This window comes from Giraffa tippelskirchi, chromosome 12 (assembly GCF_054371585.1).
Source record: "Giraffa tippelskirchi isolate mGirTip1 chromosome 12, T2T-mGirTip1v1.2.pri, whole genome shotgun sequence".
Lineage (NCBI taxonomy): Eukaryota > Metazoa > Chordata > Mammalia > Artiodactyla > Giraffidae > Giraffa > Giraffa tippelskirchi.
This window is the reverse complement of record NC_137286.1, coordinates 40,715,433-40,742,793: the sequence shown is the minus strand read 5'-3', so window position 1 is coordinate 40,742,793 and position 27,361 is coordinate 40,715,433. Positions and strand designations below refer to the sequence as shown.

Here is a 27,361-nt window from a genome sequence, read left to right as displayed (position 1 = left end):
ACCTCTCCTCTTTGCCGAATTACAGAAATGGCTTCAGACATCCCTGGCTCGGTGACGTTGCCCGTTGCCCCCATGGCGGCCACTGGACAGGTGAGGATGGCGGGGGCCATGCCCGCCCGAGGAGGAAAGCGGCGATCCGGGTAAGCCCCCTCGGCGTTTCTGGGAACTGCGTTGGATACGTGTTGCACAACATTCTTGACCTGTTAGGAAAATATTGTCTCTCCCTGTCCCGGAGAGTAAGAGCTCAGCAGTTTGCATCCTGTTTATTAGATTCTGCGGGATTCCTAACCAGGCATGTGATCGCCTCTAAGAGTTCTTGGGCCTCGGCACCCAGCTGGGGACTTCTGTTTGCTTGTCCTTGCTGTGAGAACGGCTCTGTGGTCCTGCTGGGCCTCACTCCAGCCATCTCTCTCAGGGAGGGGGTTCACCCATCCCTCCGCCTGAGCCCACCAGCCAGAGGCAGCCCTCAGGGTCCGGCTCCAGCTCCAGTGGGCAGCAAGGATCCCTCTGGTGCTTTCTGTTCTTTGCTCTGGCTGCCAGTCTTTGCCAGGTGCTGTGCAGGAATTCCTCTCAAAAAAAAAAAAACTGGCTCTAGTCCAGCATCTAAAGGCTGGGCAGCTTCCATTGTAACCTACTCTGCCCATAACATTGGTAAGAGTGATGAGTTCTGGTGGGACCAGAAAGACGATCACTCTTGAGCCAATGGAACCCAAAACAGCATGTACTCATGATGTACCACGTCTGTAACTGAGCACAGGTCTCAGAAACAAATCAGCCACCACAGATCCCTGCAGGAAGAACACAGTGTACACTGTCAGACTCTTGTTTATCAACCAACTCCTTTTCTTCATTGAATCAACTTCATTTTCAGTGAAATATTTGATACACAAAGTTTCTCACGTAGAGTCAGTTTGTCCTATGAATGCATTTTCCCATAACACAGGTTCTCCCCAGGAAGACAAGGCTCCTCATTTGTAAAATGGTCCAGCAATCTAAACCCGAGAGTTTCCTCTTAACCTATGCGATTCTTAAAGGCGCCTGGGCTGGCCCCAGCAGGGGTGGGGGTGGGAGGCAGGTGTGTTTTGAGGATCTAGAATGGAATAGGGTAGGATGAAAAAGCATCTTCAGTGTTATCATTTCAGATGGTGAAAAGACTGCTGCCTATGTGCTGGTCTTCAAAAGAGGGGCTAAGATTTTGGTGATTATGGAGGTTATGGAGCCTGGTTCCCCACTTTCCCTTGGGGAAAGCTCCCTCCCATCCCTAAATGCCCCCAGGGTGCTGATGCAGCCAGAGTTCCATCTTTACAGTGGGACCCACTGAGCTGTTGTGAGCAGTGGGGTGCTTGGGGGCACACTCCTCAGCTCAGCCTGCCTCTGGGGCTTACTGCAAACCCAGACATCCTCCTTTAGCCAGCTCTTCTTTCTAACTAGGTGCTAAGCTCAGTAGAGTCTGGGTTGTTAAAAGAATGCACTTGCTGTCAACATATCAACTTACTGCATGTTTTTGTTTTTTTTTTTAAAGAATCCAGGTCTTTTAAAAATTATTTTAAATGCCTATGCTCTCTCAAGTCCATTCCCTGGGGACAGAGCCTCAGTGTGGGCCCAGTCCTTTTTAAGAAGAGGCCAGCACAGGACTCTAATGCAGGAAGGTAGGGCTGGGCCAGGCGCCAGGGACAGGCCGAGAGGCTGGAGCCCAGCATCTGCTGGGAGGGAAGTGGTCCCTGAGAGACTCTGCCAGCAGTCTGTGCCACTCCCCCGACCCACCCCTGCAGGGTGTGTGCTAGGCTTCAGCGAGCTGAGGCTACTCCCCTCCTCCATCCTCGAGTTCCTGGCCCCAGCCTGACGTTTGGACCCTGACTTCCACTGGCTCCCTAAGCTGATGATCGGATAGTGGACTCAGGCTTCTTTGTGAAGGAGTCCTCCCAGCTGCCCCTTTCCCTCCCAGATCATGTCTACTCAGTGTGACTCTGGAGGTGGAGGGGGACCTTGGTGGGGGAGACTGAGACACAGCCTAGAGCAGGGGTCCCCAACCTGCTGGGTCCCCCACGGTACTGGTCTGTGACCTGTTAGGAACTGGACTGCATAGCAGGAGGTGAGCAGCAGCGAGGAGTGGAGTGAAGCTTCATCTGTACTTGTAGCTGCTCCCCGTCACTCACATCACCACCTGAACTTGGCCTCCTGTTGGATTGGTGGCAGCATTAGATTCTCATAGGAGCTCAAATTCTACAGTGAACTGCACATGCAAGGGATCTGGGTTGCCTCGCTCCTTATGAGAATCATCCCGAAACCTTTCCCCCCACCCCATCGGCAGAAAAATTGTCTTCCATGAAAAGGGTCCCCGGTGCCAAAAAGGTTGGGGACCGCTGGCCTAGAGTTCTGCTCCACTTAGAACCAAGGAAGCCCAACGCCAAGCAAAGAAACCAGAGGTTCAAGGCGATGAGGAGTGATTGCTGACACACCCTCCCAATCAGGAGGAGGCGGGCACACACCCACGGAGGCAGATCAGGGAGCCAGCCGCCTCCTGGAGGCTTGTTCTTCGTTTTCTTCATTCTTGGAGCCCTGCACATGCCTCCATTTCCCTCTTCAGAGGTAGCAGCCAGAAAACTGTGCTTCCTTCTGCTAAGCCCCTGGGACTCACGGGGGGAGCTCTGTGTCTCAGCAAAGAAACCTCCCTTTTTACAGGGTGGTTTCCAGAGTAATCTTACATCTGATATTTTTACATGTTTTGCTGAAATTCTGTGATGGAGGCCATCACTGTTGTAGAGTAGCCACAGCAGTGATAAGGCTCTTCTGCCCTCAGCCCCCATGCTTGTACAAAGGAGACACCGATGGAAGTCGTGTTCCTCAAATAGCGGGTCACCCCACTCGGGGTCCCCACCCGTGAACTGTGGCACATTTACACACGCTTACCCATCCCTGCCACCTTGCCCCTCCTCCTCCTTCTCTCCTAGAGTGTTCGGCACAGTTGGAGACACAGGGACAGGGAGAAGGAGAGAAGAGGGGTGGGCTGTGTTGTTATTCAGTTGCTCAGTCGTGTCCAACTCCTTGTGACCCCATGGACTGCAGCACGCCAGGTTTCTCTGTCCTTCACTCTCTCCCAGAGTTTGCCCAAACATGTCCAGTATTCTTGCCTGAAAAGTCCCATGGACAGAGGAGCCAGGTGGGCTACAGTCCATGGGGTTGCAGAGTTGGACATGACTGATGTGACTTAGCATATTAGCACACATGTCCATCAAGTTGGTGATGCCATCCAACCATCTCATCCTCTGTTGCCCCGTTCTCCTCCTGCCTTCAATCTTTCCCAGCATCAGGGTCTTTTCCAATGAGTTGGCTCTTCACATCAGGAGGCCAAAGTCTTGGAGCTTCAGCTTCAGCATCAGTCCTTCCAATGAATATTTAGGTTTGATTTCCTTTAGGATTGACTGGCTCGATCTCCTTGCTGTCCAAGAGGTGGGCTGTGGGGGGTGGAAAGGTCCTTACTCCCTCTCCTCTTCCCTGCTCAGGTCTTCCTATTCTGACTTGGTTATTCTGGTGGAGGAACTTGTCCCGATTCCCAGGATAACTACCCAGCCCTGGGGTTTCAGAGCCAAGTAGAACTGACCCCTAGCGGGTTTGGCTCCCCTGGCCACATGCCTGGCCCAGTGCCGAGGATCCTCTGGCCTGAATGTTCCTTCCACTCCCGACAGTCTCCCCAGTACACGTCTTAGCAAGCTGCGTGCTCTGCGGGCAGTGGGGACACAAGGTGAAGGTTCAGAAGTTTCAGATTCTTTGCAAAGTGATTCCACATGTGTGGGAGAAGGAAGCAGAAGCCAGTCACCTGGGCTGCATTTTTGTAGAGAACTCCCTGATCCCGGTGAGGGGGTGGGGTGGGGCTGGGGGGCACCCATAGGGCACACTGGGTTCTTTTCAAAAGACAGGGGAGTGGGCTGTCATTAGGTTGTGCCCGCTCCAGAGTCAGCCCCTGTTGGGAAGGGGAGGTAAGGGTGGTGGGGACCAGGAGTCCTAGCCCCTTCCCGCTGCCTTGGAGTCAGATGCTGGGCTTCTAAAGCTTCATCATTGAGGGGAACGATTTCCAAATCATGTGCAGCCAGTACAACGGCGTCTCCCTGCAGTGTAAGCCTATGGCTGCTGGAATGTGGTGAAATAAAAGGCATATTACATAAGTACATGTTTTGCTTGGTTCAGATTTATGCAGTAGTGATGCTGTCATCTGGCATTTGCCGGCACCCATGTTCCTTCTTCACCTTTTGTCAATAGCAGCTTCAAGCTGTCCCAGGGTTGCTCCTTTGCTGAGCTCTACAACCAGCCTAGAGGGCATGACCTGCCCTCATCTTTTCTCATAAGAGCAAAAGTGGATTCTTTGATGACTCATAGTGGATGATGCATTATTATTATTGTTACACAATCGCTGTGAGGCAGATTCACATTGCTCACTCTGAACCAGATGCAAGCTCAAAAGTGCCTTTCATGGCTTTTTGTTGAGGGTAGAAATCATGCTCAGAACAGGAAAGTGAGGCAAAAGGCATTTTCAGCCCACCTTTGGAGGACTCTTACATCATCCACTGATGGTACCGAATTCTTCAAAGTGAACACAATAGGACTTAAAAGTCATATTTTGATTTCTCTCCTTTATTATCCAGATGCTGCAGTATAATAGAGATACATAAAAGACATAAAACAAAGGATGATTTAGTTGGAGTTTTTATAGCAGGAGAAATAAACAAAGCTATTGGAGTCGTATTTAAAGTGGAGCATTTGAATTGGTGACAGAAGACCCAAAGGCAGAGTCTTGGCAAGGAGTCTTCCAAATGATCCTTCTGTCCTCAGAAGTTGCAACTTTTCTGTGTGGCTGATGAGGAGTGAGTTGCTTTGGGGTCAAGTGACTTACCCTGAGGATCTGAACAGTTGTTTGTGTCCTGTTTTCTCTCCTGAGTTCACCCCCACATGATACGTTTCACAATTCCTACATGTGATCGCAGCTCATATGTGATCACACACCTGCATGGGTAGAAAGGTACAGATTTGTGGTCCCTGAATTTTCATAGAGAAGTCCTGCTTCCTCAGTTTTCAGCAGACATCAGAAAACTGCCTCCAGAGCTTGGCACTCCATCTCTTACACTCTGCTTGACTGGGTTAACGTGGTCCAGACTGGGACCGTTTACCGTGAGGCTTTCCTCTCTACCCATCTGCCGCTTGAGGATGGAGTAAAGAACTGAGCTGTCCTTACGAAAACGAGGGTGACGAATAGTTCTGGTTGGTCCGGGGCTTCCCCAGTTTCAGCACTGAAGTCCTTTACCCCCATGGATCCCCTCCTTCTGAGAAAATCAGGACGATGGGTCACCCTCAATACCCCAAAGATCCTACAGGCAGAGGAGGGATGGGTGACTGAAAAACTGTATCTTGCAGGAGCCAGATGATCACACTCATATCAACTGGAGCTGAAAAGCATTTTAAAGATAACTGATCATCTCACACCCACTTGAGGTTTTTCTAAATGCTTGCATAAGTCCATTGGAATTCTGAAAATGCGATTTCTTTTTCTTAACAACTGAGCTGTTTTTGACAGCCCAGGGGCGTTAAGTAACCTTTCCGTGTGCAGCAAAGTCGCTCTTACCCATGATGAACACTAGGTGGCAGTGTGGTTCTGCAGCGCTGCAGGAGCCCAGCGACAGGCTTTTTGGTGCTTTCTTCTCCCAGAGGTAATTTTCAGGAAAGGTGGGGCGAGGCCTTTGTAGCTAAGCAGCATATTGATGACTTTACTTCATTTAGAAAGTTGTGCATTCTGCCTGCATTTTCCCATAACGTGGACCACTCTGCTGCTGCTGTCTGGTACCCCGCTACCCAGTCTGCATTGTTGGGGGGGTCCTTGTCTCTCTCTCCCAGGGATGTTTTAATTCTATTTTCCCTTTTTTATCATTTTTCATTCCCTGCCTCCCCTCTTCTTTGTGCACAGTTATTTTTGTTATCATTACCGTCATCTCTCCCAGTTATATAACTCCTTTTGTTCCTTTATTCCAAGTGCAAGCCCTCATGTCTGGAAATTGGGGGTTCTAAATGGGCATAAATCCCATCAGGTCATCTCAGATCAGAACTCTGGCCACACTGTTCATAAAACAAGATAAAAATAAACAAACGATTGTAAAAAAGACAGTGTTCCTTTGCCCCATGTCATCCCAGCCCCTTGGTCCCCCAAGTAACCCCAAAGCCTCTAGAGTACAGTTTGCCTCTTTAGAGGCCTCTCTTCCCTTAAAAGCTGGCCTGTGAGCCCCGAGCCCTCCCCACATCACCACTACCCTCTGCGCCCCAGCCTGAGAGCTGGGGGTGGGGTCACATTCCCCGTGAGGCCAGCAGCCATGGCACCTGTAGTGTGGTTCTGGAGCACACCCGCCATTCTTGTGGCAAGCTCCTGGCCACCAGGCAGGCTGGATTCCTTTCTGCCTGGAGTCCACAAGAACTGTGTCCCACTCAATCCATCAGGCCCCCTAAGAACAAGATGGGGAGTGCAGAATGCCTGAGACCTTCTTCCCCAAGGAAGCCCACTCCCCGTGAATGTCCGGGAGAGTCAAAACATCTGTACTGTTGCTATTTTGTTCCCAAAGACTCTGGGTACACCTCGTACTAATTAACTGTTCTGCCCTAACATCTTCAAGGAGTAAAATTAATTGACATTAGAGAGGGCTGCTTTGTTGTTTTTCTTTTTTTGAGAAGGAGAGTTTGGAATATCAGTTAAACAAATAGCAGTCAAAACTTTTTGTTCTGTATTTGTTTGGAGAGACCCAGTAAAGTGGGAAATACGAGTATGTCTTGGGTGAGTTTCAATAAGCAGACAGCCACTCTGACTAGCTCAGGCACCAAACAACTGTATCTCCTCCTATGTCCATTTACTTGGACCCAGAGTTTATAGGGTAATGGCCTTAAATGCCTTTTTCACTTAGACTCATCGAGGCCAGCCAAGTTGGCATGGCACAACCAGCAGTATGTCTTCTTTGCCTCCAAAGCTTCTTGTTTCCCAAGCTCCCTGGAGCGTTCTCCATCTGTTAATATACCACTAGATAGTCAAATGAGGAATTCCAGTGTTGATACACGACGTGGAGGGGTGTAGGTGTCCCCAAAGATGGTGGGAAATAAGGGGTGCTGACTTTTCCAGCACTGGCAGCCTGTAAAGAGTTCTTGAAGGGTCGAGTCAGTATTTCAGCACTTTTACAGAAGCCCTCAACCATGTGATTAATGACGCTGTTACCGTAGACCTTTCATTTTGCCTTTTCTTGTCCCAAACCTGTTTGAGAACTGTGTGGAGATACTGTTTATTGCACTGTCAAGGGCTGGGATTGTTGGAGAGCAATCTGACCAAATCAATCCCCCTCTGAGCCAACAGCTCATGTGTCCAGTTAAATGTTCTACTTCTAACAAACGATCACTTGTGAACTTGACTTTTCCAGAATGGACTTTGATGATGAAGATGGCGAAGGTCCCAGCAAGTTTTCAAGGTGAGTTTCCTTTATGTTCCCTAGATTTAAAGAAGCCGAAACAGCCACTTATCACCTTGTTGGAACATATAGGGATTTGAATGTCTTTCGTCATTGAAAAAAAAACATTGCCTGTTATGTGGCATGGGAGGGGAGTTTGGGAGGAGAATAGGTATGTGTATATGTATGGCTGAGTCCCTTCACTGTGCACCTAAAACTCACAACATTGTTAATCAGGCTGTACTCCAATACAAATAGTTTTAAAACCTATTAAAAAGAAAAGAAGAAAAAAGCTATTGCTTGTAGCTTGATGGCCTTGTCCTTCATTCTGTGCTCATATTTGGCTCAGGGACAGGTAACTCTTAGCAAAACCTGCCATATCCCAGCCTAGATTTTCAAAAGTTAAGTATTAACAAGTGATTAACTCTGTTGGCTTTTTAAATTAAACAGACTGCCAGTTTTAATGGATCCCTTTTTAAAACACAGACCTAGAGTTCAAGTTTAGAAAAACAATCAAGATAAAGCCTCTTTTTCTACCATGGGAAATAAGGAGAAATATAAGAAACCTGGGTGGCCCTGTTCTGGATGCAGAAAACTGGACCTTAAGTTCCTAAGAGCTACATCACTCGCTGGCCACATGACAGCATCTCTAACTAGGCTCTGCAGGGCTGTCTGGAGTGCAGACTGCCTTCCAGAAGGATGCTAGCCCGTGGGTGCTATGGTGATAGGTGCATCACTTACATGAAGGGTGAGGTGTGCCAGTCCCATGGCTCTTTATTATTATTATTATCTTGTTTTAAGTTATGGGAGGAAGTTTGGCAATGTTGAGAAAAAGAGCGAAGATCATTCCATCAATCTTAGCAAACTTCCCATCTACATCAATTTACTTATGGAAGGACCTGCCTTGACATTCCCCTCCCCGCTCCCCGCCCTCCCACTGCCCAAGAATTCCTAATTCTTGGTTGCTGATGAATTCGAAAACCTACCCAGGGTGATGGGTACCTTTCTCTGGTATGCACAGCCCACAGTTTGGACTGACAGCCTCGGTTATTTTATAAAAGTTTTTGAGGACTTTCCTGGCAGTCCAGTGGCTAAAACTTCAGCCTCCAGTGCAGGGGGTGTGGGTTCGATCCCTGTTCAGGGAGCTAAGATCCTGCATGCCTCGTGGTCAAAAAACCAAAACATAAAACAAAAGCAATATTGCACAGATTCAATAAAGGCTTTAAAAAAGGCCCACATTAAAAAAAAAAAAAAACTTTAAAACAATGTTTAGAAGAATGATGTCTGGATGGAACTCTGTACCCATGGTCTCCCCCAGTTTGCTCATTACCATGGAAGCTACTTTTGGTCAGGTTCCTTTTACCCATATTATAGGTGTGAATTGAGTATCCTTTCCCCAAACCCAAGAGGAACAGGCATCTAGTTCCTATTCCTGGGCTTCCCCAGACTCTGCAGTTCCACTGAAAGTCTCAACCTTGATTCACTTTCCTCCCCAAGAACTCTGAGTTGCATCTTCCACTCAGTTCCGGTGAGACAGGAGCGAGGAGGTGGAACCCTCTTTGATCTCTGATAACCTTTCTAATCAAATCAAGACACAGGTTTCAACAACAAGAGCATGTATTATTTTTCCCTGGGTGCAGACAGAACCCAAACTTGGATGTCCACCTCTTTCTTAGGATACATATGAATAGCAGGGAGCACTGTGTTCCTGAAAGGAAGCTGGCCTGGGAAATAAGGGCACACGTCACCCCAGCCTGGTTTGCGCCAGCCTTGTACAGCCTGCCTTTGTGAGGAAACAGAGCCTTGTGATTCCTCTGGATCAGAATTCCCCTGGAGATAACGTTCCATAGTGTGTTGACCTCAGGAAGCGATGGTTCCTGGGTCTCAGAACAGAAGGAGGAAGAGAGAGATGAGGAGTGACATTTGTTTGACATGGAAGATCAGTGTCAGTGATGAAGTAACAGTGCAGGGACACAGAGAACTCATTGTCTGAGGTCCCACCAGGAAGAAACAGAAACTCTAGACTCTGAGCCTGCCCTTGAGTCAGGTTGTACATAAGTCAGGGTTCAAACCTGGGCTTCTGTGAGCCACATCCTTCCCCCTCCCCGCACATTAAAAATAAGAGGGAAAGATGGGGCGAGCTTACAACACATGCTGGTGCCGGTGGGAGCCTGGGGCCGCTTCAGTCTGTTGGCAGAAGGGTTGATGGGCCCATTGGCTGCTGGGGACATCTGAACTGCTCCCAGCTGGGGAGATCACTGAGTCCACCCCTCCCTTCGCTTTGCCAGCTGCACTGGCCACCATCCAGAGGCAGACCAGAGAGACTGCTGCACACTGTCTCCCTCAGCGGCAGGCATGGCATGCCTTGGGGGCGGCTTCTGTTTCCTGCTTCTGTGTTCACAGTCAGCCGAGGGAGCCCTCAGGCCAGGTGTCAGAAGAGAGAGGGGCTGAGAGGCAGGCGTCTCGCCAGCAGAGTTTGTGGTCTCAGAACCCAGACAGTGCGCTAGACCATGGTTTCTGTCACCCTGAGCTACCCTGGTGGCTCAGACGGTAAAGATACCCCTGCAGTGCACGAGACATAGGAGACACAGGTTTGATCCCTCGGTCCAGAAGATCCCCTACAGGAGAGCATAGCAACCCACTCCAGTATTCTTGCCTGGAGAATCCCATGGACAGAGGAGCCTGATGGGCTACAGTCCACAGGGTCGCAAAGATTTGGACATGACTGCGCAACTATCACTTCTTTACATCACCCTGATGTGTGTGCAGCCAGCTTTCTCAGCTTCTCTTGAGGGTGGTCCCAAATTCAAATGTCCCACCTGCCATCAGACGTTGTGTCTTAATTTTGGATTTGGGAAATATGGTCAAAGTCACATAGGAGGTACATTGTAGCCAATTAGGTTTGCTTCCTATGTTCTCACAGCAGGTCTTAGATGTTAAGCTGCTTACGGCTGGCTGCCTGATCACGCAGATGTGCACACATGCATTTTTTAATAGATAAAAGAGGATTTATTTATATATATGTGTGTGTGTATGCTAAGTGTCTTCAGTCACGTCTGACTCAGCGACCTCATGGCTATAGCCCTTAAGGCTCCTCTGTCCATGGGATTCTCCAGGCAAGAATGCTGGAGTGGGTTGCCATTTCCTCCCCCCAGGGAATCTTCACAACCCAGGGAGTGAACCCATGTCTCTTGTCTCTTGCGTTGGCAGGTAGGTTCTTTACCACTAGCGCCACCTGGGAAACCCTTATATATATATATCCCCTGCGTTGATCCAAAAAATACTGATGGTGGCTTAAAAAGAGGTTGCAAAAAGTTTTTTAAAAGATTTCTTTATTTTATTTGGCCGTGTTGGGTGTTCACTGCTGTGGGCAGGCTTTCTCTAGTTGCAGCCGGCGGGGACTACTCTGTGGTTGTGATGCGTGGGCTTCTCATTGTGGTGGTTTCTCTTGTCGCCACCACCACAAGAGAAGGGCTTGTGGGCTCTAGGCATGCAGGCTTCAGTAGTTGTGGTGCATGGGTTTAGTTGTTCCGAGGCACGTGGGATCTCCCCAGACCAGGGATTGAACTGGTATCCCCTGTATTGGCAGGCGGATTCTTAACCACTGTACCACCAGGGCAACCCCATAGTAACTTTTTGAAAAATGTTCAGAGTCTTAAATATATTACTCTTCCCCTAGAGCTAGCTGCTTCCAGACTTAATATTTTGCATGTTTTCTCTCTGTTGCTTGGTGACTATATTTGCTTCTCCTTTCTGCAGTTGTCATCTTACAGCTGATTTTTGCTGATTTGTCAACAGATGTTTTACTTTCTGTTTCACCAGTTCTGGAGGAACTGTGTAGGGGTTCTCAGCTGCTGCACACATGTACACATCTGTGCACATGCAAGGGCACACACACACGGTGCCAGGGCCAGAAATGCCCTGAGACTCGCTTTACCATGCCCAGGTCTCAGGCCTCCCTCCCACATGCAGATGATGCTGCTCCGGGGGCTGTGACATGAAGGACAGGGCTCTGCTGACCTGGGTGCTCCCTTCCCCACACACAAAGTCAAGGGCAGCCTGGGGGGCAGAAGCTGGTCTGCAGGGGCCAAGGAGTAGACTGGGGATGAAGAACCGAAGACCAGAGGGGACAGTTTATTGAGCAGCTTATTGTTCAGTCACTCAGTGGTGTCTGACTGTTTGTGACCCCATGCACTATAGCCTGCCAGGCTCCTCTGTCCATAGGATTTCCCAGGCAAGTATACTAGAGTGGGTTGGCATTTCCTCCTCCAGGGGATCTTCCCGACCCAGGGATCGAACCCGGGTTTCCTGTGGCTCCTACATCGGCAGGCAGATTCTTTGTTCTGAACCACATGTATTGTATAGTGGTCATTAAAACAGAAACGTGGACATGTGAAATAGAGATATTCTTAAGTGTTGGGTTTATTTATTTTTTTGTTCTTTTTGGCCACGCTGGGTCTTCCTTATAGTGCGCAGGCTTCTCCCATTGTGTCACACGGGCTTTAGTTGACCCCATGGCATGTGGAATCTTAGTTCCCCGACCAGGGCTCAAACCCCAGTCCCCTGCATTGGAAGGCGGGTTCTCAACCACCAGACCACCAGGGGAGTCTCTAAATTTGGAGTTTATATCTTAGGAACCCCCAAGTGCTCACTCCCAAACCTTTCATTTTTGTTGCTATGTGCACAGAGTCGGACACGACTGAAGCGACTTAGCAGCAGCAGCAGCAGCTATCACCCTGATTTTTTGCTGAGTTCTCACTCATTCTGCATCCCTTCTCAGAAGACTCAGAAGGTCTTGGAAGGAGTTCTCATGCCTGTTGCTCTGAATTCAGCTGTAGTGCTTGGGGCTGTCTACAAACCTGGAATCAAAAGACCTGGATAGGTTTTATTAGCCTTTCTTCCACCCCTTCCTTCACCCTTCACCTTTTGAGGACCATCTCCGACCTTCCTGGAGTTCCACCTTTAATCTATATGACTTTCAACTGTTCCCTCGGACATGGTCAAACTCGGTTGCATCAGTCCATAAGGAGTCCTTATATTTTGCAGGGTTTCACCAGTAAACTAACCATTATCTAACATTATCTAAATTATTATCTAGATTAATGCTTATTTAAATTAAATACTAAATTATCTAAATTAAATGCTAGATTATCTAACATTACCTAAAAGTAAAGATATCCACGATAGGAAGGTTTTCACAGAATTTTTTCCTTTTTCATCACACCCATTTTGACATTTTCCTCTTGGTTTTGTGCAGTATTTATGCTTGTGGGCCTTTTTTTTTTTTCTGTCTCTCTGGGTTGTGATGGTATTTTCATCTTTCCGCTTGAATTTACCACCCTGTTTTATTGAGAGCTCTGACCCTCATAACCCCATTGATAAGGGGGAAATATACAATATGGGTGTGTCCTTTATTTCCTTCCCGGCAGAAAAAAGAACAAGATTGTCATTTCACAGAATTCTCAATCTGTGCATCTTAGCTTAGAGAGCCAGGCGTTTTGTTTCAAGGTGGAGGATGCTCAGAGTACTTCTGATGCAGAGAGGATGGCCAGGAGGGAGCAAGGATTACCTTCATCTTATCAGTCACTTTGTGGGGGACACCCTGACTTGGCCGTGTGGACTCTGTTTAGAGTAAGGAAATTTCAGCTGAGCCTTCTGACACTGTGGAATAAAGACTCAAGTGAGCACTCTCAGCCTTTCCAGACGCTCTCCCTGCCTCGACAGCCTTCGTTCCTTTTTTTTTTTTTACTGTGATTTTTTTTCTTTTCTTTTTTTTTAATTGGATATAGTTGCTGTACAATGTTGTGTTAGTTTCTGCTGTACAGCAAAGTGAGTCACTATACATCCATCTGTTCTTTTTTGGATTTCTTTCCCATTTCAGTCACCACAGAGCACTGAGTAGAGTTCCCTGAGCTATGCAGTAGGTTCTCATTAGTTACCTATTTTATACACAGTATCAATAGTGTATATGTGTCAATCCCAATTTCCCAGTTCATCCCACTCCCCTCCTCCCTTGGTAATAAACAGATTTGGTAGGTTGTTCTCTGCATCTGTGACTTGAATTCTGCTTTGCAAGTAAGTTCATCTCTACCATTTTTCTAGATTTCACTTATAAGCAGTATTAGAGAACCTGCCTGTCAATGCAGGAGATGTAGGAGATGTGGATTTGATCTCTGGGTCGGGACAATCCACTGGAGGAGGGCACGGCAGCCCACTGCAGTATTCTTGCCTGGAGAATCCCCTTGGGCAGAGGAGCCTGGCTGGCTGCAGTCCGTAGGGTCACAAAGATTCGAACTCGACTGAGCGACTTTGCAAACACATACAATATTTGTTTTTCTCTTTCTGACTCTCTTCACTCTGTATGACAATCTCTGGGTCCCTCCATGTCTCTGCAAATAGCACAGTTCCATTCCTTTTTATGGCTGAGTAGTATTCCATTGTATGTATGTACCACATCTTCTTTATCCATTCCTCTGTTGATGGACATTTAGGTTGCTTCCACATCCTGGCTATTGTAAATAGTGTTGCAATGAACATCAGGGTGCATATGTCCTTTAGAATTATGGTTTTCTCCAGATACATGTCCAGGAGTGGTACTACTGGGTCATATAGTAGCTCTGTTGTTAGTTTTTTAAGGAACCTCCACACTGTTCTCCATAGTGGCTTTGTCAGCCTTAGTTCTTATGAACCAGAGAAGTCTGGCAGAGAACTTGGGTAGCACATACACAGTGTAGCCTGTGAGGAACCAAATTACCAGGGGAGATAGCTTCAGACAGTCTTGTCGTTTCAGTGGGTTGGGGCTGAGATTAGGGCTAGAAGCTGCGGGATTAATGCTGCATCAAGTGGAGACAGTCCTCCGCCATCAGGCCCGTCTGGATCAGTGACCTCTTCGTAGCTGTTTGGCTCTCATGTCATCAGCTTCAGTTCTGATGTCCTTCTCTCCTTGTTCAGTGACTCCAGCTCGTTCTGTTCTCGTGCAGAGATTAACCTGGATGTGAAGTGACCCTCATCTCCTGCACTGCAGGCAGATTCTTTACCCGCTAAGCCATTGGGAAGCCAACAGTCCTGGATAACCCCAGGCTTTGTGGGGAAAAGGGGATCGTTTCTGGAGGCATAAGCAGCCCCAAGCAGTGTCTGTAGAAGCTACCAGGCTTCTCTTCCCTGTCGAGCCTTAGGTATCTCTGCCTGTCTGTCTTCCCGGTGTTCCAGCTCTGACTCTGGGACCAGACAACGCTCTGTTGGGGAGCCGAGTTCAAGTCCTGGTAAATCAGTCCCTCTCTGAGCACCAGGGTCCTCTTCCACAAAGGACATTCCTGAAGACAGTGTGGGATGGACTTGGATCCCACTCTCTGGTTATCCTTCGCAGGCCCCCCCGGGCGCTGAGTTGACCGAGAAGCGCGAGGCAGCGTGCAGCCACAGCTCCTCCTCCCCGCCCTTGGCTTCCACAGCTGTGTTCCTGGGCCAGGCGGTGGGCCCTCTGGTCCCAGCAGAGGGGTCACAGCTGATGCTGTGCTGTGTCCCCCAGTGGTCACCGCTGCAGAGCCCTGGCCCTGGCGCCTACATGCAGAGGGGCTCATTGCTTTATCGATGCTGCATGTGGGGCCCACGGAACTCAGATGCTAAGTTCACAGGCTGCCCGTGCAACTCCTCCAAGCAGATCCCCATCACTCTGCACCCTGTGAAGGAGGTGGCTTTGGTCCTGGAGACACTTCCTTCTGTTTTCACAAGATGGCATTGTTCCTGTTTCTTGCCTCTGTGATCCTTCAAAATGAAACCATATATATACATATTTCATTCAAAATGAAACCATATATATACATATTTTACATATATTTTAATAGATTCAATAGCTATACTCACTTGTTTATCAGATCTTGTTGCTAGGTAACTTGCAGCTCTTCCTCATTTTGACCTTCTGTTGGTAACTCTTTCAGTCTCATTTCATGAAGTAGAGCGTTTTCTGCACTAGCCAATCGATACTGTTTTAAACAGTTGTCCTCATGTCTCCTTCAAGCACCTGTTCTCATGAGTTGGGTTGAATCAGCATGGTGATGAAATTGCTTTAGATCCATTTTAAGAACTTCACAAAGACTCGTCTCCTCAGATGTTTTACAAAACAAGTTGGTCTGTGGATCTTTTGGAAATGGGATCAGAAGTAGGCATGCCCTAGTCCTGCCTTGGGGTGGTTGCCGTGGTAACTAGCAGGAGGCAGGGAGGGAGGGGGCTGGGACTCTACCCTGTATATTTGGGGCATGCCTGAAGGAATGGAGAGGAAGATCTGGGACTGCATTTTTAGGAATATCTGCTGGATCACAGCACACAGACTGAACTGAGGGCCTGTCTGCTCCTGCCCAAAGGCTTTGCCCCAATTCCAGCCCTTTCTTTGATCCCACTGATGCTCTTCCCATAGTGCACCCCCTTTACCTGCTGCTAGGTCAGGGCCAGCTGCCTCTCAGCTCCTCCCCCACCCTCTCAGCCCCTGTCGCCCCCAGGACCACCCCCTCCTCTCCTCTGTTACTCTCTCCCGTAGGCTTTCCTTTCCATGTGCCTCTCAGTGCATCTGATCACTTCTGTTTTCATTTCCACCCTTCAAGGTGATGTTCTCCTGTCCTGACCAAACGCTTCGCCCCTTTAGGGCAGGAGCAGGACATTCCTTGGCTCCTTTGGCCCGTCCGCTATGGGCACCTGTCTCAGTGCTTTCCATACAGAGGTGCTCACCAGGCCACCCAGGCCCACTCACTGCAGTCTTTTATTTATTTTTTTTTAATATTTATTTACTTGTATTTATTTATTTGGCTGCACAGAGTCTTGGTTGTGGCACACAGGATTTTTAGTTGAGGCATGTGGGCTCTAGTTCCCTGACCAGGGCTGGAACCCGGGCCCCCAGCATTGGGAGTGCCGAGTCTTAGTCACTGGCCCACCGGGGAAATTCCCTCACCACAGTCTCACTCCCCCTGTTTTGTTTGTATGTTCACATGAGACCTTCTTTTCGTTTTTCATCTTAAACACGTCGCTGAGTGACGCTTTCAGAATTCCTGGCAGTGCTGGGTTTTTCTTAGTTGGCTCCGTGGTTAGAGAGTAGGTACACATATTCTGTTATTAGGCTGTAGAGAATGTGTTGCCGGTAGAGCAGGGGCTTGTTCACAACGTGATGGGATGCGGGTCTGTGGCGTGGCTGTCTGCTTAGGCATGCCAAGAATGGTGAGGAGGCTAGACGTGTTTCTCATTGTGGGTCAGAGTAAACCATTTGTTCAAGTCGATGGTAACGATTATGTTCAATGTGTGTGTGGATATTCGTGCACATGGAAAGCATGTTTGGTTCACTTTGGATGCCTGAAGGGTCATGTCTTCATTCTTTATGCTTATTAAAAAGTATTAATACCTCGGCACACTTGGACACAGTGGAAGCTTTGAGGACATATTTAGAGATGAGACTGAGGTGTCTGTGGAAGTCTGTTCCCACCCCATGCCCTGAGACAGAAGCTTGCTAAGATGTCCAGAAGCTGCTCTAAGATGTGTTCAAAGCATGGAGGTTCCTTAGAAAAAGTAAAAATAGAACTGCCGTATGACCCAGCAACCCCACTACTGGGCATGTACCCAGAGAAAACCATAATTCAAAAAGACATATACTCCCCAGTGTTCATTGCAGCACTATTTACAATAGCCAGAGCACGGAAGCAAGCTAGATGTCCATTCACAGAGGAATGGATAAAGAAGATTGGTACATATATACAGTGGAATATTACTTAGTCATAAAAAGGAACGAAATTGGGTCATTTATAGAGATGTGGATAGATCTAGCCTGCATACAGATTGAAGTCAGAAAAACATATCATATATGTATGGAATGTATATTAACACATGTATGTGGAATCTAGAAAAATGGTACAGATAAGCCTATTTGCAGGGCAGGAATAGAGATGCAAACACAGAGAATGGATGTGTGGGGAAGTGGGACGATCTGAGAGAATAGGATTGAGATATATACACTACATGTGTAAAACAGATAGCTAGTGGGAAGCTGCTGTATAGCACAGGGAGCTCAACTTGGTGCTCTGTGATGACCTAGAGGGGTGAGATGGGGGATGGGTTGGGAGGGAGGTCCAGGAGGGAGGGGACGTATGTATACATATGGCTGATTCACATGGTTGTACAGCAGAAACTAACACAACATTGTAAAGCAACCATATACCTCACCGACACATACACAAAAGGCATTGAATGAGCCATTACGAGTTCGTCTTTTGGTGACTTGGTGTTAGGGATGTGCCGTTTTATCCCATTAGACAGTAAGCCCTGGTCTGATCCGTCTCTCTTCCCCCACCCTGATCTCGTGCTTTCGGGAAGAGAGAACCACAGTGAGATCGAGAGGCGGCGGCGGAACAAGATGACTCAGTACATCACCGAGCTGTCGGACATGGTCCCCACTTGCAGCGCGCTGGCCCGGAAGCCCGACAAGCTCACCATCCTGCGCATGGCCGTCTCTCACATGAAGTCCATGCGGGGCACAGGGAACAAGTCCACGGACGGTGCCTACAAGCCTTCGTTCCTGACGGAACAGGTACCCGTTCACCCCTCACCTGTGCTCCTTGCTCCCCTGGTAACCACATTCCTGGGAGGGCAGAGAATGGCGAAAATGACAGCGTCACAAAGATGAGATAAACTACGTGGGGTGAAAGGCTGAGGTGGGGACGAAAGCAGGAAATTTTATTCCTCCGCTTCACTAGGAAACTCTCTTCTGGGGACTGTCTTTCTGATTTTGCATCCTCTGCTTTTTTTTCTCCCACCATGTACCTAAATAAGACAGGCTTCCCTGATGGCTCAGTGGTAAAGAACCTGCCTGCCAGTGCAGGAGATGCAGGTTTGATCCCTCAGTTGGGAAGATCCCCTGGAGGAGGAAATGGCTACCCACTCCAGTATTCTTATCTGGAGAATCCCATGGTCAGCGGAGCCTGGGGCTACAGTCCATGGGATCACAAAAGAGTCAGACACGACTGAGTGACTGAACAACAACCACCTTAATAAGACATCACTCAAAGCAAAGAGAGATATTTGCTTAGCACATACTAACCCAGGAAAAAACCAGCAAATCCAGTTCTTCTGTGCTAGACTAGCAGTGACGGTCGTCATCATGATGAAAGTTTTGGTAGATGTCGCAGCAATTGCAGTGACAAGGATTTAACAGCCAGCACATAGCTGGCCTCTGCCCTGAGCCCAGTTGAAGTCATGTCCTTTCTGTGCAGGATTTCATTGAATCCTTATTCTGGCTCAAGGAGAAAGCTGCTGTTATTCATCCCTGCTTTAGAGATGAAGAAGTGGAGGTTTCGAAAGTGTCTACTGCTCAGTGCAGACCAGGAGTTGACACGGAGTGGTCAGACCCCAGAACCATGTATTTGAACAGCTATCCTGGTCTTTGCAGAGTTGGGAAGGTGAAACCATGAGGTGGTCTGTGGGAAGTATTGATACATTGTAACTTGACCATTCCATGCCTTGGAAGGCCTGTGTTCTGGGTCCTTGTTCTTCCCCATGCTGGTCAGACATTGTTAGCTTGTATTCGCTCATCTGTGGACAAACATGAGCTTTCTGCCTTCCTGACCCTGAGGGCTTCTGCAGGATAAAAGGGACAATGGACTTGGTGCTGGCAGGGGCACAGGCAGGAAGAAGTGTTCAGGCTCGTCAGGGGCTGCCTGGGACAGAGTCAGCGCTGGCCTGCTGGGAGGGAGCCCCACATATGCATAGACAGAGAGCGGAGGAAGGGGTTCCACATGGGGAGACTGGGGAAACCAGTGAGAACAGAGCCTTGGAGGAAGGGGTGAGAAGGTGTGTCCAGAGACAGAAGCGTGTATTTTGCTGGAGTGAGGAATCTAAGCATTAGGTTTAGAAAAAGAGCAAGGAGAGAGGAGCTCACATGTATTCCTGTGTGGCAGACTTTTTAGCAAGGGTTTTTTGTCATCCCAGTGCCCATGTGCTCTTCACCTCAAGGTGTGAAGGGGTGTGGCAGCGGGGTGACCCTCGCTGGGAGCCAGGGAACACGGTAGTCCAGGGCAGAATGCCCAACCCATTTCCACCTCTGTAAAAGGGTTCCACCTCTGTTAGGGCTGACACAGCGATGGCTCCCACCTGGCAGGGTTGTGGAGGCAGGTAAGGGAGGAAGCAGAGTAGAGTGTTTAACACAGGGCTGGAGTGGAATGAAAGATGACTAGCTGGTGGGTAGTGTGAAAGTAGTGTTAATCGCTTAGTCATGTCAGACTCTTTGTGACCCCATGGACTATAGCCTGCCAGACTCCTCTGTCCATGGAATTCTCCAGGAAGGAATACGGGAGTGGGTTGCCATGCTCTCCTCCAGGGGATCTTCCCGACCCAGGGATCGAACCCAGGGTCTCCTGCATTGGCAGACAGGTTCTTTATCATCTGAACCACCAGGGAAGCCTAGCTGGCAGGTAAGCAGACAGAAATGCATTGTGCACATCCTGACCGCTAGGGTTAGTAAAAGGCCTTTCCTCTACATTTCTTTAATCCTTATAAAAACCCTGTTGGGGTCCATATTTGACATTAATCTCGTTAAGTTGCTGGGGACTAAAAACGTGGAGGGACTTTCCTGGTGGTCCAGTGGCTAAAGACTCTGTGCTCCCAATGCAGGGGGCCCAGATTTGATCCCTGGTCAGGGAACTAGAACCCACATGCCCCAACTGAGAGTTTGCATGCTACAACTGAAGATCCCACATGCCACAACTAAGATCTGGTGCAGACAAATTAATAAATATATATTTTTTAATGCTTTTTAAAAAAGAAAGAAAATGGAGAGAAGAGAGAAGGCAGTTATGCAGGTCACATGCATCTTCTCCCCCCATTCATCTCTTGGTTCCTCGGTAGGCTGTTGATAATGACAACAGCCACATGTGTTAAGTACTTACTGTTTGCCAAGCCCTTACTAAGTCCTTCACATTCAAGATCTCATTTAACCTCACAAAATCTACCCCCCCCCCGCCCCAAGAGAAAAGCATGAAAAAAACAGAAGCCAAAGATACTACGTCAGGAGCCCAGACTTGTACAGTGAAGTGGAAGAGCTGGAGTTGGTGGTCTCCTTTGACTCTACCATCCGTGCTTTTAGACCATCCTGTTGGCTTAACTGAAGGATAGGGGCAAGGCTGCTTCTGGATTCAGGGCACAAGACCTTGGTCATGAGTGGGGTGCTCCCAAAAGGCGAAAACCAGAGGGGAGGGTGTAGAAAGAGGGGCCCGTGAGGAGGGTGAGGCTCTGGCCCATAAGCCCTTCCCACAGTCCCTGAAAAGGGCTGAAGCTGTGAAAACATAAATGGAGTCAACTTGTCCATTTCCTCTTCTTCGGAGACACAGAATTCTCTACTTTCCCAGACAACCTGTTTTATGTGTTACAGTCCTTCCTGTTGGGAAGGCCATCTCAACACTGAAAATAAAACCGCTGACCCAGTCTTCTGAACTAAGTAATCATCAAGAGGGATGGCACAGCGGAAGTGCGAAGCAAGACAAAGGGGGAAAATAAACGTTTCTTTAAAAATGACTGTATAGCCTGCTTCCGCACCCAATTCCCAGGCAAAGGATGTTAGAGTTCTGACTCAGCCGCAGGCTCGGAGACCTCCCTGCGTTCTGCTTACCAGCTGACTCATGTTTCCTAGTCTTTGGCTTTTGGGCGCCCTTGGGTCGGGCACCAAGGGCGGGGCCGCATGCTCCAGGCTCCACACAGATGGCCCTTACTCTTTTACAGCACGGCTTCCACCTACAATTGTTGTTGTTGTTGTTGTTGTTGTTTAGTCACTCAGTCGTTTCCAACTCTTTGTGACCCCATGGACTCCTCCGTGTCTGCCAGGCTCCTCTGTCCTTGGGGATTCTCCAGGCAAGAATACTAGAGCGGGTTGCCATTTCCTACCCCAGGGGATCTTCCCAACCCAGGGATCGAACCCGAGTCTCCTGCTTTGGCAGATGGATTCTTTACCACTTGCGCCACCAGGGAAGCCCACCTACAATTACACAGAAGCAAGGAATTTGGGGTTTCCCAGGTGGCTCAATGGTGAAGAATCCGCCTGCCAATGCAGGAGATGTAAGAGATGTGTGTTCAGTCTGTGGACAGTCCATGGACAGAGGAGGCTGGCGGGCTACAATCCATGGGGTCACAAAAGAGTCGGACACAATTTAGTGACTAAACAACAAAACAGCAAAGAATTCCCCACAAGAATTGTTTGCCAGTCGCTGACCAGAAGAATCCCTTTGTTTTTTGGGGCCTGAGCATTGTGTGAGGTGGATGGAGAGGTGGTTGTGGACTCCGGCACACATGGAAGAGTTGGTCCCCAAGTCCTGCAAGGATGGAGCCCCTTGCATTCAGCAGGAAAGGGCCCCTGAGCCTGACAGGGGAGACAGCTGCACCTGGGCTGCCTGCAGGCACTGCAAAGAAAAGGCATCTCATTTGAACAAAGTTGATCTTGCCCGCTCTGCCTCTCGGGATGTTGAGGGCTTCCTGCCGCCCGTTCCTCCTTCCTGCCAGCACCAATAGTCATGAGCTCTGTGAGTCGGTGTGACTCTAGGGCTGGCACAGCTAAACTCTCTTCTCACCGCCAAGGGACACAGACAATGTAGGTGTCTCTGCCACCTCCTGGGATTACCCTGGGACTCTGTTGAGATGTTGGCTGTCACAGAGTTCTGGGAGTTTGACAGACAAGACGATGTAAAGTGATGTCCTTATATCCACTGCCAGCATTCAGCTCAGAAAGGAAGAGAAGAGGGATGAGAGCACTGGCAGCGTGGCAGGCGGTGGCTGGGGAGACACCTGGTGCCTTGCCTTCTCTCTTCCCACTTTCCCGTGGTCCTCCCCTCCCTTCCCTGACCATCTTCTGCTGCAGTGACATGACTGCAGTTTGAGTATGTAGGAGAGGACATTCACACCTCTGTGACCCAATACCTTCTGATTCCTCTGTGCTGGGAATTTCCTCTCTCCTTGAGAGAGAGCAAGTTAAGGGGCTTCCTTGGTGGTCCAGTGATAAAGACTTCTCCTTCTAATGCAGGGGGTGAGAGTTTGACCCCTGGGCAGGGAGCTAAGATCCCACATGCCTCATGGCCAAATAAAAGCATATTGTAACAAATACAGTGAAGACTTTAAAAATGGTCCACGTTTTTAAAAAATCATAAAAAAGAGGACTAGTTAAAAACGGTTAACAGTGTTTGGAACAGCTGTATCTTAGGGCTTAGTATGCGCTTTCTGAACTTCCATTAAAAAAAATAACTTATTCATTTATTTTTGGCTACACTGGGTCTTCATTGCTGAGTGGACTTTCTCTAGTTGTGATCAGCAGGGAGTACTCCTCCTTGTGGTGTGGGGGCTTCTCATTGCAGTGGCTTCTCTTGTTACGGAGCACGGGCTCTATGTGCATGGGCTTCACAGTTATGGCGCACACGCTTAGTTGCTCCTTGGCATATGTCCCCTGCATTGGCAGGCAGATTCTTATCCTCCATACCACCAGAGAAGTCTGCTTTGTGCACTTTTAAAGCTCATTTTCTGAAAAAAAAAAAAAAAAAAGAGTTCCCAAAAGCATTTGTGTATCATAATGAGCTTCTGAATGAAAGTTGAAGGTTGCTAATAAGACTATTTACTTGACCTGGGTTTGTCCTTGTCAGGTCCTCATCATGATCTTCTCTTCCCAGGAACTGAAGCATCTCATCCTCGAAGCGGCTGACGGGTTTCTGTTTGTAGTGGCAGCTGAGACGGGCAGAGTGATTTACGTGTCCGACTCTGTCACCCCTGTGCTGAATCAACCCCAGTCAGAGTGGTTTGGGAGCACCCTCTATGAGCAGGTACATCCTGATGACGTGGAGAAGCTGAGAGAGCAGCTGTGCACCTCAGAAAACTCAATGACAGGTCAGTGTCGCTCGCTCCGTGAAGCTTTCTCCCTAGAGAAAATCTTCTTTCCTTAAACATACCAAAGAAAAACACTGGAACAAATATATTACCATATGTAAAACAGATAGCCTGTGGGAGTTTGATGGATGACGAAGGGCACCCAAAGCTGGTGCTCTGTGACAACCTGGAGGAATGGGGTGGGGAGGGAGGTGGGAGGGGGTACAGAATAGAGGGGACACATGTATGCCTACGGCTGATTCACCCTGATGTATGGCAGAAACCATCACAATATTGTAAAGTAATTATCCTCCAGTTAAAATAAATAAATTTAAAAAATAACAGGAAGTTTGAGGTCAGAAAAAGTTGCCTACAGGTGAAGGATATGTTTGACTTAGCGTGTTTAATAGCTTCATTTATCCTGTAACATGTTAAAAATTCATTTTTAATGCATGATTTTTTCCTATATTTTACCTCCAATTATGGGATGTTGCCACTAGGAGGCATTGTTGACACATTAGCCACAACCCACTCAAGTGTGTGATTATTTGTGAACCTAATCATAGGTGTTGATTTTCCAGGTCTTACGTACAGGAAGTAAAATTTCTTATTGAGACATTTAAATACAGTTAGCTCTACTATATGACAAAATAACGTGTTATAAAAATCACTGCAAGAAACAAAACCATGAAATAAAAACCACAGGGCTTGGGAGGGGAAAGTGGGATAGACATGACACTAAAAATTTGTCAGGGACAGATAAGAACAAAACTAGGAACCTAATAAAAATGGAAGCATTGCTTGACACATTAAGTGGTTAAGAAATTTATGGCACTTGACCCTGAAACCTGACTTGAAGTTGACTTGTGTAAGTGAGCCTCAGAATTTGGGTGTTGGTGTGAAAATGGTCCAAGGACCATCATGTGAAATCAGGCAGAAATCAAGAACTGTAACATAATATGTGGATAGTTGTGGCTAATAACACACGTGGTAAATCAAGGCAGCTTCTGTGTGCCAGAGTGTGTACATTTTGTGAATTCCTATGTGGCTCTGTTCAGCTGGGTGCAGTTTCTGTGTTCACGTAGTACTTCTTACAGATAAAATCAAGCATAAGCAAACACAAAATTCGCATTCTGATCAAACTGTCGCCCAATGTATCAGTGTCACTGGAACAGAATCACATTTTTAATTATTTTGTTTATTGAGCTGTGTTGTGTCTTCGTTGCAGCATGCAGGTTCTTCGTTGTGTCGTATGGAATCTTCCACTGCAGCACACAGACTCTCTAGTTGTGGCTTGAAGGCTCAATAGTTGCAGCACGTGGGCTTAGTTGCTCTTTGGCCTGTGGGGTTTCAATTTCCCGACTAGGGAATGAACCCGTGTCCCCCTGCATTGCAAGGCAGACTCTTCACCGCTGGGCCACTAGGGAAGTCCCAAGATTTGCTTTTTCAAAAAAAGCATTATAGTAGAGCTGAGTATACCATGATAGGGCTTCCCTGGTGGCTCAGACAGTAAAGAATCTGCCTGCAATGCAGGAGACCCAGGTGTGATCCCTGGGTCCGGAAGATACTTTGGAGAAGAGAATAGCCACCCACTCCAGTATTCTTGCCTGGAGAATTCCATGGACAGAGGAGCCTGGTGGGCTCTAGTCCATGAGGTTGCAAAGAGTCGGACGTGATTGAGCAACTAACACTTCATATCATGATCCATCCCTACGTTCTGCTTTATGACAGATCTGTTTGTGCAGCGTGTTCTTCCTACCACACTGAGAGCCACTGGAGTCTCATTTACTTCCATGTCTGCCTAAAGTACCTCATTCAGTGCTCGGCACACAGTAGGTGTTCAGCAGAAGCCTGGTGAGCAGTGAGGCAGTGCTTTTCTACTGTAGTAGTCTGCTAGGGTTGCCATAACAAAACACCACAGACTGGGTGGCTTAAACCACTGTCATTTATTTTCTCACAGTTTTGGAGGCTTGAAGTCCAAGATCAAGGTGTTGACAGGTTTGGTTTCTGGTAAGAGCTCTCTCCTGGCCTGTAGACAGCTACCTTCTCGCTCTGTGTTAGGGTTACTTTCTCAGTTGCGTCTGACTCTGTAACCCCATGGCCTAGAGCCCACCAGGCTCCTCTGTCTATGAGATTCTCCAGGTGAGAATACTGCAGTGGGTTGCCATTCCCTTCTCCAAGGGATCTTCCTGACCCAAGGATCAAACCCGGGTCTCCTGCATTGCAGGTGGGTTCTTTACTGTCTAAGCCACCAGGGAAGCCCCTCCCTCCAAAGGGCCCAAATCTCTGGAAGGAGTCCCATGTCCAATCTTCTCACCACTCAGGATGAGCTGGGTTTACACTATACTCCAATAAACCAAACTATACCCCAATAAAATTAATTTTAAAAATGTTTTTAAAAAGTGACAGGAATACCGCTGTTCTGAAAAATAATAGTAATTTTCTCAGTGTTGGTTATCAATGACACACAAAAAGGAGGAAGATAATGAAGGATTAAGGTGTGTGGACAGAGTCTATGATGTGCAGGGATGAGCTCTCCGTATGTGTAAAACAATGGTGCTGAAACAGACTCAGAGAAAGACATGGTCCGCCATCGCACAGCTGGGGCTGAATGAGAGAACTCCCTATAGACATCGTAGGGGACACGCCTTGGGAAGTTAACGATCTTGGAAGGGATGTGAAAGGGAGAGTACATCAGCCAGGAAGTGTTGGTTTGACAGCTGAAATCACCTTCCCTGAAAAGAGCTGTCTTTTTTTCCCCCCGACTCCAGTATGTGAACACAGGATGTGGCTTTATGAAAGCAGTCAGGAGACCCAGCTGGGACAGTCAGTGGGTGGGGGAAGTGACGGTCAAAGGCAGGTCAGTCTCCGGATCAAGGGTTTAACAAACCAGCTCACCAGAGTTGGGTGGACACTTCTGTCTGTGGGAAGTCTTAATGTGTGTGTGGCACTGTTGAAAGGGGCAGCGTGAACCACATTTGGAAAGAAAGGTCCCTGGAGTGGATGTTGGATGGTGGCCTTGGCAGCCAGAGCTGGTGTAGTGGAGTGAGTCCTCCAAGATGCCAGAGAAGAGCCAGTAAACCCTGAGTGGCTGGGCTCCATGAGGTGGGGTGGAGAAGGGTGGTGAAGAGGACCGGGTCTCTTCTGGAACCAGAGAGCGTGCAATGCGAATGTCCCAGGACACACAACGTAAAAGTGTATTGATCCAGTGCAGGGAGCTGGGGATAGCTCACTGCAGCCAGGCTGCCACTGGCCTCAGGGTTTTGCTGGACCAAGGACTGGGTGGGAGCTGGGCTTCGCAACCAGCCAAAGTGCAGATGTAATGAAAGCTAGTAATAAAAAACCACAGGGACAATATGATTCTTTCAGTGACTGGACTAGCGTTTCTCAACCCTCCTGTCCTTTGGCATGGTGGGTTTCAGGCCCGGAGAGAGATGACATGGCCCATTGGACTGGGCGTCAGGGTGGCAGGCAGGGTGTGGGGGCAGGGAGCCAGGCAAGGACTGCTGGGATGGGGCTGGTTTAACCAGGGCAGCCTGGCACACTTGATCCAATGAAGTTCCCCTTCTCTGAGCCTCGCAGTTAGTAGAGAGTCCCTGTTCCATACATAGGTTTTGCAGGGTGGCCTGGACTGAGCCTGTGTGGCATTGCGTGTGCACGGTGGCCGGGGGACAAGACGCCTAATGACAGTGGGGTCTGCAGATGCCCATGCTGACTTGAGGATCCCAGAAAAACAATGCTTGCACAGAATTGCAGTCACTGGGGGTGGTGGTGATGAGGGAGTTCTTCTTTGTGGAATTAAAATTTTCCCCTTGGCTGGAGGAGTGGTGACAAAGAGTGGGTCAGAAGATTCACAAAGTCTCCTTAGAATGGAAACCAGGCATCATGGAATTATTCAGTTGCTAAGTGATGAAGAACTAAAGAGCCTCTTGATGAAAGTGAAAGAGGAGAGTGAAAAAGTTGGCTTAAAGCTCAATGTTCAGAAAACTAAGATCATGGCCTCTGGTCCCATCACTTCATGGGAAATAGAT

The 27,361-nt window shown here is 48.3% G+C and overlaps 1 protein-coding gene and 1 long non-coding RNA gene across 11 annotated transcripts in view; one reads left to right on the top strand and one right to left on the bottom strand.

Annotated features, from left to right (window-relative positions):
• Nucleotides 1–27,361, top strand: part of ARNT2 (aryl hydrocarbon receptor nuclear translocator 2) — a 174,607-nt gene that overhangs the window by 33,011 nt on the left and 114,235 nt on the right. For 6 of the 10 annotated variants that reach the window (XM_081546731.1, XM_081546733.1, XM_081546729.1 and 3 more), the window contains 4 exons: nt 26–140; nt 7,440–7,487; nt 17,814–18,027; nt 23,138–23,351. In XM_081546731.1, coding sequence (XP_081402857.1) covers nt 26–140; nt 7,440–7,487; nt 17,814–18,027; nt 23,138–23,351 — 591 coding nt within the window. Of the gene's footprint in view, nt 1–25; nt 141–4,425; nt 5,700–7,439; nt 7,488–9,315; nt 9,514–17,813; nt 18,028–23,137; nt 23,352–27,361 lie in introns of those variants that run through there. The other 4 variants (XM_081546730.1, XM_081546735.1, XM_081546734.1 and 1 more) reach the window with 4 other exon arrangements.
• On the bottom strand, nt 6,680–9,952 carry LOC145528423 (uncharacterized). The gene is made up of 2 exons (XR_014070396.1): nt 9,613–9,952; nt 6,680–7,507 (listed from the first exon to the last, which is right to left on the bottom strand). It is a non-coding gene; the product is annotated as an uncharacterized LOC145528423 (long non-coding RNA).